At 36.9% G+C, this 16,200-nt stretch overlaps 1 protein-coding gene across 1 annotated transcript in view; it reads left to right on the top strand.

Annotated features, from left to right (window-relative positions):
* Positions 1 to 16,200, top strand: part of LOC128641456 (cyclic AMP-dependent transcription factor ATF-6 alpha) — a 351,342-nt gene that overhangs the window by 41,602 nt on the left and 293,540 nt on the right. Inside the window, exons 6-7 of the mRNA XM_053694096.1 lie at positions 2,088 to 2,288; positions 11,318 to 11,517. Of these exons, the coding sequence (XP_053550071.1) occupies positions 2,088 to 2,288; positions 11,318 to 11,517 (401 nt within the window). The remainder of the gene's footprint in view (positions 1 to 2,087; positions 2,289 to 11,317; positions 11,518 to 16,200) is intronic.

Genomic DNA, 16,200 nt, shown 5'->3' on the forward strand with positions numbered 1-16,200 from the left:
AAAATGTATATTCTTTTGCTTTACGTTATATTCAAGTTTTTAAATGATGAATTCCTTAAAGGTCTCTGGATGCTAAAAGTCAAAACTTTACTGTAGCCAGATGGGATTTATCTCTGGTCCTAGAAGCCTTTATGACTTAAAAAGTATCCCTCTGGAATCTCACTTTTAAACCATCTTTTCTTTTGGCCGTTAACTGCATTGTGAGTAGCATGCATAGTCCTGCTGTTATCCTTATTTAGTTTAAAGGGATAGAAAGGTCAACATTGAAATGTGCATTTCAATTTGAAATAAAAGCTTTTGTGCAATATAATATGCTTGTAGTAAAAGTTTTATTTCTGTCTTCCAGGTGCATACGCACATATGCTGTTAGGGCCCATGCACTAGTATTCAAACACCACACCTTCACAGAGAGTCAGCAGTGGCTTGTATGACACAAATTAAGTCTTCACAGGCACAATACACACTTCCACCAACTCTCTGAGCTTTAATATTAGTGCATGGGCCCACACAGCATATGTGAGTATGCCTCTGAAAAACAGTAATATATTTTATTGAAGCATTTTTACTAATTGAAGTCTATTGGGAAAAAAATGCTTCTATTAAAAAATTAAATCCACTTCTATCACTTTAATTAAGAAAATATGTTTGAAATTAACTCTGTTGGGGTGCAAACTAAATATAAATTTAGTGTTCACCATTTTGTTTTTAAACATCCATTTTGATAACTTTGATTTTACTTGCCTTACAAAGGTCTGCATAAATTTAACTAAAAAACAGCCTGAGTTAATTTACATAAATAGGCCACGAAAAGTAAACTTTTCCTCAAAACTTCAAGGAAACCCCAAATGGGAAAGTACTAACACTAAGATTTACCGTATCACAGAAGCTAAAGCCTAATGCAGGATTTAAAATTGGGGACTGTTTCTTTGTCTCACTTATAAGTAAGTAGTTGCTGGGACTATGGTTTTGTTTGTCAAATGTATCTGAGTGTGCAGAGAATTGTACTGAAGCTTTCACAGTAGAATATTGCAAGTGCAAAAGTTTAATACGTTTGACTGATCATCTGTAAAGAAAATCAGGAGGGAGAACTATATTGCAGCAGAAACCAACATCTTAGTGACTTGTTTTATCAATTATTTTGTCAACCTAAAAACGTATTTCCATATATTTGATGGTGCCTTGTTTAGTGATGGTTTAACATAAAAACCAATTGTACGGTCATTTGGAAGCACTATAGAAGGTCCATAAAGACCACCTTTATGGATGAAAAGCTGCTTTATATTTTGGATGTTGCTCTCTGTCTTCATATATATTTCAGGAGAACAAAAGATTTGACTCAGGCTGACAAGCTATTTATTATTTCACAGTAAAATTGTAAATGATGTATACCAACAAATGACTACAGTTTCTTTCTGGGTAGTCCATGTCATCATCATCTCAGTCTATCATGAGCTTCAGACTCATTGTACAGGAAGGAGAGTTTCCACTTCTTGGGAAGCTATAGCAGACATCTTTTCTGTGGACCTGTGTAAGGCAGCAGTGCAGAGTTCTCCTCACACTATTAATTGGATGGCCATCCTGAGGCCAAGTTTTGTATAAAAGTACTTCATTCAGTATTCACTTACAAATAAGGTGTACATTTTAATTATGTTTAGCTGGGTCCGAGTGTTTGTCAAGTTTCACCAGTTTATTTTACTAATTTTGTATGTCTTTGTTGTTGAGTGCTATTAGGGTGGGTCAAGATATCAAAATTATGGTAGGATTTAATTTTTGTATCTTTGCTCAGTTCCCGAAATTGTACTCACGGGTTCTCTTTTTTTATGTACTGCTTTTTAACAAAGTATGGTTGGTGGAGGAGTCTTCTATTCACCTGATACAAAACATTTTTTTATAAGCCTTCTTTGAAAAGGTGCCGGATCTTTGTTGGTGAATTTTACGTTGTTGGTAACTTATACAAGTTAGTGCAATTATGTAAATATAATTTTAATGTCTGTTTTATTTAGTTGTTGTTTTTATCCTCCTCTCACTCTCTCTCACACACACACACACACACAATATTGCCTATTAATAATATTTTCTTTTTGCAGGACATATACCGGTTACACAGAAAAAGTTTGCCCCGGTCATACCAAAGCCATCCATACAACCGAAAGCTATCTTGATTCCTGCCTCAACAGATATCCAGGCACCAGGAGGCATGGCACCCAAAACCCTCATATTTCAACCCCTTACCACACTTCTGCCAAAGCAGCAACATCTTATTACCCTTCAGCCTGCACCACAGTCTGGTAAGCTTTTACGTTTTGCTTCACTTGAGAAAGTGCAAGAGTTTTTTTCCTTTTAAAATTACTTTTATTTTTATGTAATACAGCACTAGGTTCACAATGACCCAAAGAAGACAACATTTTATAAACACAAAAAGACAGGGAGTGATGTTAGCACACCTTTAAAAAGGTTTAATTCAAAGAGCAGGATTTATCAAAGCAGTTATCTTAAAATTGCGCCTATAAATCCACATATGACTGAGTCCCCTGGCTTATTAATACAAAATGCGCCTAAAATTGGGCAAGTCTGACTATACATTCCTCTATTTATCAAGCAGCGGTCATCAGACCGCTGCTTCCTAACCTCTTCTCTACCTCTTTTCAATCTCCCAGTCTCGTCAGACCGATGAGATTGACAGCTCTTGTGCAATGCTGAATTCCGGCAGCAGATTGCCCGCCAGAGGCGAGCTGGGGCGCATGTGTACACCCTAGTTTGATAAATCAAGCCCTTAGAATTAATTTACCCAAAAAATTAAACTACAACCATGAATACACAGCCTCATGCTACATATTTAACCCCTTAACGACCGAAGAAGTGCAGGGTACGTCCTCTAAAGGATGTCAGTTAACGACCAAGGACGTACCCTGCACGTCCTCGGTGTGGAAAGCAGCTGGAAGCAATCCTGCTCGCTTCCAGCTGCTTTCCGGTTATTGCAGTGATGCCTCGATATCGAGGCATCCTGCAATAACACTTTCTGGCCATCCGATGCAGAGAGAGCCACTCTGTGGCCCTCTCTGCATCGGACATCGATGGCCGGTATCGTTGGTGGGTGGGAGCCGACTTGGGAGCCGGCCATCGGTGAGCTGTGTAAGGCGGAGGGGGGCGAGATCGGAGCGGGTGCGGGTGCGCGTGCACGAGGCGGGAGCGGGTGGGAACCGCTACACTACAGAAAAAAAGTTAAAAGAAAATTTTTTTTTTAAAAGCATCTAAGGGATCTGGAAGGGGTGGGGGGTTGGTCTTGGGGGGGGGGGGGGGAGCTAAACTACAGAAAAGGGACTTTTTTTTAATTTAAAAAAAGCATATTTTTCACTAAACTGGGTACACATTAAGTCAGAGGGGGAGGATTAGAGAGCTGTTTGGTGGGGGATCAGTGAGGTTGGGGGCTAAGGGGGATCCTACACAGAAGCATATGTAAATATGCTAAAAAAAATGCACAAAAAAGCCCAAATATACCTTTTATTTTAGTACTGGCAGAGTTTCTGCCAGTACTTAAGATGGCGGGGACATTTGTGGGGTAGGGGAGGGAAGAGAGATGTTTGGGAGGGATCAGGGGGTCTGATGTTTCAGGTGGGAGGCTGATCTCTACACTAAAGCTAAAATTAACCCTGCAAGCTCCCTACAAGCTACCTAATTAACCCCTTCACTGCTAGCCATAATACACGTGTGATGCGCAGCGCCATTTAGCAGCATTCTAATTACCAAAAAGCAACGCCAAAGTCATATATGTCTGCTATTTCTGAACAAAGGGGATCCAAGAGAAGCATTTACAACCATTTGTGCCATAATTGCACAAGCTGTTTGTAAATGATTTCAGTGAGAAACCTAAAATTGTGAAAAATTTTACGTTTTTTTTAAATTGATCGCATTTGGCGGTGAAATGGTGGCATGAAATATACCAAAATGGGCCTAGATCAATACTTGGGGTTGTCTACTACACCACACTAAAGCTAAAATTACCCCAAAAAGCTCCTTACATGCTCCCTAATTAACCCCTTCACTGCTGGGCATAATACACGTGTGGTGCGCAGTGGCATTTAGCGGCCTTCTAATTACCAAAAAGCAATGCCAAAGCCATATATGTCTGATATTTCTGAACAAAGGGGATCCCAGAGAAGAATTTACAACCATTTATGCCATAATTGCACAAGCAGTTTGTAAATAATTTCAGTGAGAAACTGAAAGTTTGTGAAAAAGTGAACGATTTTTTGTATTTGATCGCATTTGGCGGTGAAATGGTGGCAGGAAATATACCAAAATGTGCCTAAATCAATACTTTGGGATGTCTACTAAAAAAAAATATATACATGTCAATGGATATTCAGGGATTCCTGAAAGATATTAGTGTTCTAATGTAACTAGTGTTAATTTTGAAAAAAAATGGTTTGAAAATAGCAAAGTGCTACTTGTATTTATGGCCCTATAAGTTACAAAAAAAGCAAAGAAGATGTAAACATTGGGTATTTCTAAACTCAGGACAAAATTTAGAAACTATTTAGCATGGTTGTTTTTTGGTGGTTGTAGATGTGTAACAGATTTTGGGGTTCAAAGTTAGAAAAAGTGTGTTTTTTTCCATTTTTCCTCATATTTTATAATTTTTTTTTATAGTAAATGATAAGATATGATGAATATAATGGTATCTTTAGAAAGTCCATTTAATGGCGAGAAAAACGGTATATAATATGTGTGGGTACAATAAATGAGTAAGAGGAAAATTTCAGCTAAACACAAACACCGCAGAAATGTAAAAATAGCCTTGGTCCCAAACGGACAGAAAATGGAAAAGTGCTCTGGTCACTAAGGGGTTAAAAATGATTCCTTATTTCAGGATGAATAACATTTGTATATTAAAGTATCCTAAATAGAAACTATTTTCCCTCAAAAAGCATTTTATTTAAAATCTGATTTTATTTATTTGATTTTTTATTCATTGGTCTTTATACACCCTGGGCATGGAGGAATAAAGGAGTGGGCAGAAGGACAGAATTAATAACGTAAATGGGCAGATTGTAAAGGAAGTAGAGAGTTATACAGATACCAAAATAAATAAAAGATGATTAGGGAAAATCTCACAATAGGAGTTTCTAATAAAAGGAATGGGACCCACCTGAAGGGGTAAAAATCCTTTTAAGGACAAATTGAAAACAGAGTTTACGATAACAAAGACTACACAGCTTAGAGAAGAATTGTGCCGTGTTCCTGTTTTATTATGAAATAATAAATATGCTGCCCTGTATCGGTTGTTCTAAAGGAAATCTGCATTTAAAAAAAAAAAACAAACTGTTACAATTAGCGGTCTTCATTTAAACAGTTTGATGTTAAAATAAAAAAATAACATATATATATATATATATATATATATATATATATATATATATATATATATATATATATATATATATATATATATATATATATATATATATATATATATAGTCCCAAACACAGGCACTCAATGGTCTTATAAAAAATATATACATTTTATTCAATATAGCTTAAAAAGACGTAAAGTTTCAGCGCATTCCTGCGCCTTTGTCAAATGTCATAGCAGGTCATCACACAGAAAAACCTAAAAACTGTTGACAAGAGAACATAATTACCAACCGTTTATAGCCGATAAGCAATAGTAAGCGTACCACAATCATACACCCACATGTGAGTGACATCGACAAGCGCCGTCGCTCATAGCGTCATGACGCGTGTTACCGCGTTGCCATGGCAACACAATGTAAACGTAACCACACATTAGTAACACTACTATATATTTAGCGTGTGCTAAAAAGGAAGGATTTTATGCTATAAACATAGCAATCATTAAGTGCAATCAACCCAATATAAAAAAATTGCTGCAAAAAATTATGGCTTCTATGAGTAATACACATACCATTATTATAGTATAACATGTGCTAATATACATATTGCTACCATACTATATGTATCAACCCCATAGACCACGCAGCAATAAGGTGCACATAAAAACAATCAATGCACAAATCTTACTCCCCCTATGTGGATCCCACAGTATATGACAAATGAAAAAAACATAGGGGCATATTTTACATATTCCAACTGGTTGACTACGGAGGATATAATTATAGACCCTACAATGTGCAACACTAACATAAGCATGTACAATGAATATTATTAAATATGTTTCATAACTACATGAAGCATGTGTAGAAACTTCACATACAGTGAGTACCAAAGTGCGTCTGGCATGTATCCAACTTTATCAATAAAAGGGGCTGATGTCTGTCAAGGGGCAGGAAAATGGGAGAAAAAAATCTACTGTTTATTTGAAATACAGAGTAGGTGTTAAAATTGTTGTCTTTTTATTATGCACATGATAATTATGCAATTAAGTTATTTTAGGATATAGGTAACCTGTTCCTTTAATAATGAAGAGCATGAGATCAAATATCACATTCTTAATGTCATTTTTTTAAATGTCCCTTTTACCGTAAGTGATATTGTTTTTATATACATTTTTTTTTTTTTAGTTCTAGTTTCTTTTAAAATGTATGTGTGCATATGGCCTTCTGATGTATTCACAGGAGTGGGGGGCAGTGTCGCGTGCATTTAAAAAATGATCAAAAAAGTTTTTTTGGGCAGGAGCAAACAATGCAAATTATGTTTAGAATTAAAGTTCACATTTTTGCTCCTTAAACTCCTAGCCTGGGAAGGTTAATGTGCTTAGCAGAGCAAACAATTAGCTCAAGAGTAAAATGCATAAGTACGTTTATATAGTGTAGCCTAGGCATGTTGTGCTACTAGAGAAGGAAGATTAATGGAAAGCTGAAAGTATCCCAGGGATAAGTAGCCGATCATTTCACTAGATGGCAGTAAATGCTTGCTGAAAATATATCATTCTTCCATCTGATGTTGTTATGTAGTTCTCTAGTTGTGCACAAGAGAATCAATGTTATGGGGTAATAAATAATAGGGAAGAAAAATATTTGGAAGAAAAGAGAGAACATTCTTGTTTGTGCGAGAGAATAGCAGCCTGGTTATACTGAATCAAATCAAATACAGATTACAGACCCTTACCTTGTGCATACCACTAACCATGGCCAACTAGCAAATAAGAATTTAGTTTGTGTACTTGATGGCTTTTGTGGATAGTTAGATATTTTCCTTCCTAAATTCTCTAATGAATGCATTTTATTTTTCTACAGACCCTGCACTACTGTGTATTTAACCCTAGCAAAGGCAAAGTGACCATTTCTGTTTTAGTTCCTTTCCACACTGGTATCTTGCTGTTCAGTAGTCGCCTGCTTTTACAGTGCAGGTGGAGAAGAAGAGAGGATAGACAGCAGGGTCTGACTTCTTCATCAGCGTAGTAGTGAGGAAGGAACTTTTTTAAAGTCTTTGCAGTGCTGATTAAAGAGTAAATAGAAGTCAGAATTAAGCTATCATGAATGTCAAGCAGGCAGTTAAACAAACAACCCAAAAGTCTTTGCTTCTGCTATCAAATTATAGCTTCTTTCTTTTTTGTTGGCATCGTATCTAGAGCACTAAGTGTATAACATTGTTACAAACATTATTACAAACATTGTTGAAAACACTGCTGGAGTGCTTGACATTTTACGTGCTCCTGAGCCTTCCTTTCATGTAAAGGAGACAAAGAAGACCAAGAGTAAAATATACATTTATTAACGGAAGTAAATCAGAGTTTTTTTTTATTTTAATTGTTTTGTCTGAATCATAAAAAATTAATTTGACTTCCATGTCCCTTAAATGCACCTAAAGGAACATGAAACCCATTTTTCTTTCATGATTCAAATAGAACATACAATTTTAAACTACTTTACAATTTACTTCCATTATCTAATTTACTTGATATCCTTTGCTGAAAAGCTGAAAAAGCACTAGACAAGCTCTGGAGCAGTAATGCACTACTGGGAACTAGCTGCTGATTGGTGGCTGTACATTATTGATAACAGAAGTAAACTGGAATTGTTTAAAATTGTCCTTTAAGGGCCTTGCCACAGTAACAGAAACACTCTGGAGATGCTACCTAAGAGAATAGGGGTTCCTGGCTACTCCTTCACCCCAGTAGAGCCACTATGGATTGCCCAGAGTGTCTTCATTGAAATAAAAAAATGGCTGAGTGTTTGACTTAACTTTTAAGTCCCTTTATTACAACTTTGTTTCAATTACACAAAAATTAAACCTTTTTATTTAAAGGACCAAAAGTGTGTCCATTACTGCAATAACTGAATTCTGTCCCTTATAGGAAGTGCAGGCTTAAATAATCTTGTTCCGCTATATGTCTGATGAACCTAGGGTTGCCACCTCAGCCATGTTTTCCTGGACACATATGAGTTATACATTCTGAAGGGTGTGCAGTTGGGAACATGAATTTTTATGGTGGACAGCACACACATAAGTGACACTGAAGAGCACTATTCATGTTCCCCTCAGCACACCCTGCATCATGTATAACCCATAAGTGTCCAGGAAAACATGGCCAAAGTGGCAACCCTAGATGAACCTATGACATTCCCTAGACAAATGTTACATTTCCAAAAAGGTTGTAACATTTTTTTTTTCTTCCTCTTCAAAGACGGCCATTTGTGAAATTCAAGCTCCCTAATATTTTAGACAAATGAAAATGTATTTACATTTAGCTGATTTTGCATATGCATTAGTCTAGGGCGCACCCCTGAACACAGGTGCAGTAGCTTTATATAATGATCACATGCACAATAGCGTCCCCTTCCCAAATGATGGCAGCCTTCAGCACAATATCACTGTGACTGATGGGCTGTGTATCATCTTTCTAATCTGGTATTATGTCAGTGCCTAGGCATCAGTCTTTTTATTTTCCCATCTCCTGTGCTACTCCCTCTCCTATCCCATAGTTGTCGTCATGTCTTCCATCCCACAGCCCCACACAGCTCAGTGTCTCTAAGTATGTGGCCATGTGGAGAGGGAGCAGGGTCTCCCATCCATGGCTGAACCTCTTACTACCTTAGCTACAGCACAGGGATGTCTGCTTCTCCCAGCCGTCCCTCTGTGTTGCTTCTTGTGGACACCCTGCTCTGTCTACACAATGAGACTGCCACTCGCACTAAGCAGATGTGCCCGTGTGGTGGGGTTAATGATCTTGGTCCACCTGCTTTTTGACCTGCAGTGGTGGACAGCGGCACTGCATTCACCAGAAGCAGTTCTTATGTTGCTGGCTGTCATGTTCCACTGCATTCAAGGACAGGACATAAGCTTGGATGACGCATCTCATCCCATTCATCCTGTAGCTTAATCTGTAACTTGTAAAAATGTGATCTACTGCCTTGTCTCAAGCAAGATGAGGTTGGCGATCACATTATTATCATTATAACACAAGTGTCATAAGACTTGCGCAGAAGCCATGCATGCTCACGGTAGCCCTTTGTGATAGGACTTGCATAATGCCCATGGGTGGCTTGGAGAGGAATTGCAGTATCAGATCGAAAATTAGGAAAACCTGAGACCAAATTTAAAACAAAATGTATTGGTTAATTTGTTGTATTTGTATCATGCTTTTAAATGCTTGGGATTCATGTCCCTTTTAATGTGATATTTTTAAAGGGACACTGAACCCACATTTTTTTGTTTGTGATTCAGATAGAGCATGCAATTTTAAGCAACTTTCTAATTGACTCCTATTATCAAATTTTCTTCATTCTCTTGGTATCTTTATTTGAAATGCAAGAATGTAAGTTTAGATGCTGGCCCATTTTTGGTGAACAAACTGGGTTGTTCTTGTTTATTGGTGGGTGAATTTATCCACCAATCAGCAAGTGCTTTCCATGGTACTGAACCAAAAAAATAGCTTAGATGCCTTCTTTTTCTAATAAAGAAAGCAAGAGAATAAAGAAACTGATAATAGGTGTAAATTAGAAAGTTACTTAAAATTGCATGCTCTATCTGAATCACGAAAGAAAAAACTTGGGTTCAGTGTCCCTTTTAATAAAACAAAAACAAACAAAAAAAGACCCCATTTCCTTCAGAGCTTCGGCATAATTAGTGCCCCTTCATTAATATAACACAATTCATACTGTCTGCTTATATTTAATGGCATTTGAATATCTATGTTTCTTTAAGAGATATGGAAGTGATACTTAACCTTTTTAGTGTATAGCAGAGACATTAAAACAATGTTATCTTTATTACAAAATTTCAGTAGAATCATGCCAGTTCTCCGCAATTCAGGCGCATTTATTAAAAGAAAGCTGAGATGAAACATTTTTCTCTACCGGTTATTCTACTGCTGCTGCCACTGCTCACTGTCTCACCATGTCTGCTCGGGGACCAGCAGTTCCCTGTGGCTTCCGAGTTGTACTTTAGCTTTGTGTGTAAGCCATTGGCTGGAGTTAAACACACAGCCTTGTAGGATTAATAGGGCTAAAATCACATGATCTAACAAACATGTCACTTTACACTGCTATGTCCCTTTAAATATGATGGAGGACTTTTGGTAAGATCTGGTTTTATTGGATACTAAAGTGGGGGGGGGGAACTCCCAGATAACTGAGTTATAGAGGCTGGACTGAGAAATTTCCTCTAGATAAAAAGATTGATAAGGAGGAACTCGGTGTCTCAAATCCTTTTTTTGTTTTTGTTTGTTTATGATTTATTTGTGATTCTGTATTTTGTATATCATTAAGAATAAATTAGTGATCATTATTACTGTCTACAAGGTCATAAACTAATAGATAGATTTCAAATAGATAGACTAGGGTGAACATATATCTTTATGATTAATAAGGAACCAAATCCGCCTAATATAGATCAACAGGATAAGGACTATAATACTCTCTCATATGAACTTGGAAAAAGACTTCGGAGCTGCACTAAAAGAACATAGGAAGTGAACACGAATACAAGATCAAGTATGACAAAAGATAATCCTGTTCACTATATATATATATATATATATCTATCATGGGAAGTATTAATAAGTTGAGAGAGAGGTGATTTTCTTTCCAATTGTTACTTTTGTATATTTGTTTATTAAAATGCTAATAAAAAGATTTAAACCTAAATATGATGGAGGCACTACAGCCTTCTTTTGAGATTGTGGAACAATCGCATTTTACAGCAAGAGCAGGTACAATTAATAATCTATATTGCCATGTGGTTTCTTCTCCTTAAATGAACATTTTGTAGATGATCACATTTTGAGTTTGTCTCTTTAAATAGTAACATTCAAATGTATAACATTTTTAAGTATTGATTCAGTTGGTTACTTCCATGACAAATGGTTAATGACACTGTGTCATTTCATATACAGGTCAGCAAGTCCTTATTGCCCAGTCAGGAGTGATGCAGCTCCCAGCTTCAGGAATTGTCACCGCACAGTCAGTCCTTGCTATGGGGGGAGGGACTGGCACCATACCCAGTCCATCATTGAACATCCTCACACCTGCAGCTCCACAAAATAGTAACACTTCACCGATGAAACCAATCGTCCAATCAGATTCTGGAGCAGATGTAAGTTTGTCATCTCACTTTCTACATATGATGACAGTCAAATGGTAACTCAGTAAACCTTTAAGGGAAAATAAATTTAGGCTAGCAGCCAAGAGTGCATTTGTATTCAGAGCTGCTGCAGGAACACACTTTAAATTTTTGGTTTCTTTCGCACCCCCTACTGGGAGGTTGATTTTAGCTACTGTTTTTTATATAGCTTATGTACTGCAGTACTGGAATTTTCAGTATAGGTGGCGGTTACAACAGGCAAAATCGGCTCTTTCAAATGTCAAAATAAAGGTAAACGAATTGTAAACAATTTAATACATTTCAGCAGGTAATAATGTAGTACCTTCATGGTTAAATAATTTTTAGTATCTCCACAGGCTTTTACAACAATTTAAATTCACATGTCTTGTTTACTATTCGCGTATACTTTGATGGCAGTCTCGATAAGGTTGTTAATTTTGAAAAGTTAAATCTCATATCCACAATGTGTTTGCTGAATACTCGGTTGACATTATAGCTGTACCAGCATTCCCAACATCAGATAAATAATGAGAAACTGGCAATAGCAAAGTTTCTACATGTTTTGTGTTGAGCTTATTGTTTCAGTAAAATGTTTTGGCCAAATTCAGATTATAGATAGTCACAGAGTTAGAAAAGAGACAATCTGTGAGTCGGCTGTAGACTGATTAGTCGTTCAAGAAATTTAAAGATGAGAGGAATTTGATTGGGTGTAAGTTTGAAAGGTATGGTTTTTTCAAGATGGCTGTTATGCACATTTATTATACTGCTTTAAAAAGTGCCATTAAAGGGACATAATACTCATATGCTAAATCACTTGAAACTGATGTAGTATAACTGTAAAAAGCTGACAGGAAAATATCACCTGAGCATCTCTATGTAAAAAAGGAAGATATTTTACCTCACAATTGGTTCTGTGTAAAAAGTTATAATTCAGCTGCTCCCAGCTGCAGGTAAAAATAAAAAAAAATGAAGAAATGAACAGCAGCCAATCAGCATCAGCAGCGCTGAGGTCATGAACTCTTACTGTGATATCATGAGATTTGACTTAACTCTCATGAGATTTCATAGTAAGCTTCCTTTACCTGATTGGTGAAATAATATGAGAGTGCACGAGGCTCATCCCCTAAGCTGTCCCTGGACAGACACACTAAAATGCTGCTTAGAAATCCTTTACAATGGGATGTGGCTACTGAGGTACTTTTGAGGTAAAATATCTTTCTTTTTTACATAGAGATGTTCAGGAGATATTTTCTAGTCAGCTTTTTACAGCTATGCTGCATCACTTTCAAGTGTTTAAACATTTGGGTATTATGGCCCTTTAAAGAAACATAAATATGCCAGATTCTTTTCTTATTGCCCTGTTGTTTGAACAGAACTATGTGTTTAAAGGAACAGTACTGAGGATAGATTTTTATTTTTTTATTAACACTGTCTCTTTGACTGCAACCTTTTCCGCCCCCAAAAGGTTAAACACATATTTATTAACAGAACATTCAACAGATCTTGCTTTTGTGTAAAAATTGTGCTTTGTTTCACGCTCCAAAGAGAGGCTAAAGGGGCAAACTCTTTAGCCTGCAAATCCTGCAACTGGTGGTTTAGGCAATTTACAATGTTTTTTTAAAATTGCTCTAGTTCTAAAATCATGAAAATCTGACCTGTTGACATGCTTGAGGTCTGGAGCTGAACAAACAATGCTGCAAATTTCCGAAAATCAGCTCTTATTTAGGTTACTATTTTTACACAAAAGCAAGGGCTGTTTAACACCTTAATGACACTGGCGTACCCTGTACCGTTGCTTGTCCTTTAGGGATTTTTAGCTCAGTAATATTGCGGGTCTCAGCAAAAGTGACAAGATTCGCTATTACTACATGTCTCCCTCCAGGAGGCTATTGACAATAATGCAGTCTCACCACTGTTTATTTAACCCCTTAAAGGGACATTACACACTTTGAGATGATAATATAAAAGCTCAATCGTATATATAATAAAAAAAACTCAGCAATATACTTTAATTTATTTTTTCCCCTTTTCCTGTAATTCCATTCTGAAATTTTCAGTTCCTGTTAGAAATGGAAGTGCAGAACACTGTTAAATCCAGCACAACCATTGGCTGCACACTCTAGTGACCTATTTATAACTGTCCCTAATTGGCCACAGTAGAGAAGGTAACCTAAGTTACAACATGGCAGCTCCCATTGTTTTATAGACACTAAAACTTTACACTTATTTTGTCAATATTTATTTATTTTTAATTTTTATTTTGGTTTTTCAAATAATACAAAACAAAAAGAAGCATAGAATGACAATAACATATTACAATATGAGTATCATCAATTTTTCAGATAAGCTTTTACCCTGTTCTTCGTTTCTTCTTTCTATTCCTCTGTTTTTGTACAATGTAGATCATTGTACATTACAACATAATACTGTGATATAATTTATGCCAGGTACATTATCACCTGTAGATTTATATTATACAGTCCTAACAGGCGTATTTATTCCATCATATGTCTAACATCAACAGCTCTTGGCAGGGTTACATTGTATATCGTTTATCTACTAGTTTGGATCACCACAATATCTAAAGTCGTAAAGAAGGAAGTGTGAGCATTAATCACAAGGTCTATTAAATGGTGTTTTATGCACTAGTGAACTGGAGGAATGGGTATGCATGAAAAGCACTATGGGCAAGGAAGGGAGTTGGAGGGAAAGATGGAAGTGATATCGAGAGGGCAAAGAAAGGGAAGGAGAGAGAGGAGAGAATAAATATAAATATATATATATATATATATATATATATATATATATGCGTGCGCACACACACACATATAGTGTTATTGTACTTAAGTGAAGCAACTGTTATATCTTGGACCACCCTTATCAAGGAATGCAGTTCCACAGGAAACCCACTAACCACACCCTAAACCCTCCCCCGGGCACTGCCTCCATGACTCCCAGCATAGACAGTGTAATGATATGTTATTGTTGGCAGCAAACACAGTGCTTTCCATCGATTCAATATATGATAGTATTGACAGGACCTGGCTCCACCTTGGGCCCCTGGAACGACGCCATGCTCTGGCGATTGCCAGTTTGACTGCCATGAAGATATATACACACAAAAGCAGGACATGACGGGGGAGCTTGTTGGGAATCAAGTGGAACACCGCAGATTGTGGACTATCGGGACCCTCAATACCCAATTTTCTGCAGCAGTAGAGGGCTCTCGTCCACACTCAACGGAGTTTAGAGCATTCCCACCACATGTGTAGAGGGGTGCCAATCATACCACATGTCCTCCAGCACAAGGGGAAGTTTGCGTCAGATATTTTAATTAGGCGTACCAGAGTGTAGTGCCATTGAGTTAGGATCTTAAAATGGAGTTCGTATAAAGTGGTACAATGAATAGACTTTATAGTTAAATGAGTTGCTGCCTTCCACATTTCATCTGAAGCTTCAAAATTCAAAGACCTCTCCCAGCCTTTAATATAGGCGTTTTTAAAGAAAGATGGCGAGTTTAAAATATCCGAATAGGCAAGGGAAAATATTTTTGCAGGCAAGTTTTCGGTCACCCACCCTGTCTCCCAGGCAGTTAATTGTCTCATAGGAGTAGACGAAAAGCCCCAGGATCTCAGAAAGTTTTTTAGTCCAAAAAATTCAAACTTTAGTAATGGAGTGGGCGAAAAATTGGTCTTGGAACTGAACGACTGAAAGTATTTTATTGTTCAGGAATAATTGTCTTATTTGATTTTGTCAATATTTAAACAGCAAATTAAACTTTAGAAAAATCCATCTACATGTTCTCAGACTAATCTTTTCTGTGAATAAATCTTTCTATCTAGCATTTGTTTAGTGTTTAATGTCCCTTTAAGGGGAAAATTACAGCTGATGTACAGGGTACATTGACGGCTGTTAAAGGGACAGAGAGCACATTGGCAACATGCACAAATGCTATATGTGACTAGAGCATCAGGATTCAAACACTATGCCTGCTCAGAGAAGTGTGTCATACAAGCCACTGCTGATTCTCTGAGTAGGTGTGGTGTTTATAATGCTGGTGCACGGGGCACTTACAGCATATGTGCATATGCCGCTGAAAACTGTAATAACTTTTGCCAGACGCATTTTTGTTATAAGTATACTGAAAGAAATGTTTCTGTTTTTTTAAAAAGACATTAAAGGGATAGAAAGGTTAACATTGAAATGTGCATAGTTGCAATCTAATGTCCTTTTTAAAGTCACCTCTGGAGTGACAGTGGTGGCATATGTGCATAGCCGCCAACCACAGGCTGTGTTCAGTTTGAGAATAGCAGGGTATTGATGATCAGAAGCCGACTCTTAAGCAGGGGTTTAAGCAATATTGTCACAATAACATACTGTAGCACTTTAGCATAAAGCATTATTGCTCCTTTATGTTCCCTTTTGAAGAATCTAAATAATCGGGTAAATTCTGGGCTTAGTTAGGATAGGAGAAAGAGAGGGAAGAATAGAACTTTTATAGGTAAATAAAAATCTATGTTCAGCAGTCAATAAAATGGTGTATTCTTCAGCTCCAAAGGGATTATATACAAAAAAAACTAAAAATAAAAAAAACTGCTAAAATAGCTGATTTAGGAGCAAATTAAATAACTGCACTTTAGGTTTAGGATACTTAACCCCTTAATGACCACAGCA

Source organism: Bombina bombina, chromosome 10 (assembly GCF_027579735.1).
Source record: "Bombina bombina isolate aBomBom1 chromosome 10, aBomBom1.pri, whole genome shotgun sequence".
Classification (NCBI taxonomy): domain Eukaryota; kingdom Metazoa; phylum Chordata; class Amphibia; order Anura; family Bombinatoridae; genus Bombina; species Bombina bombina.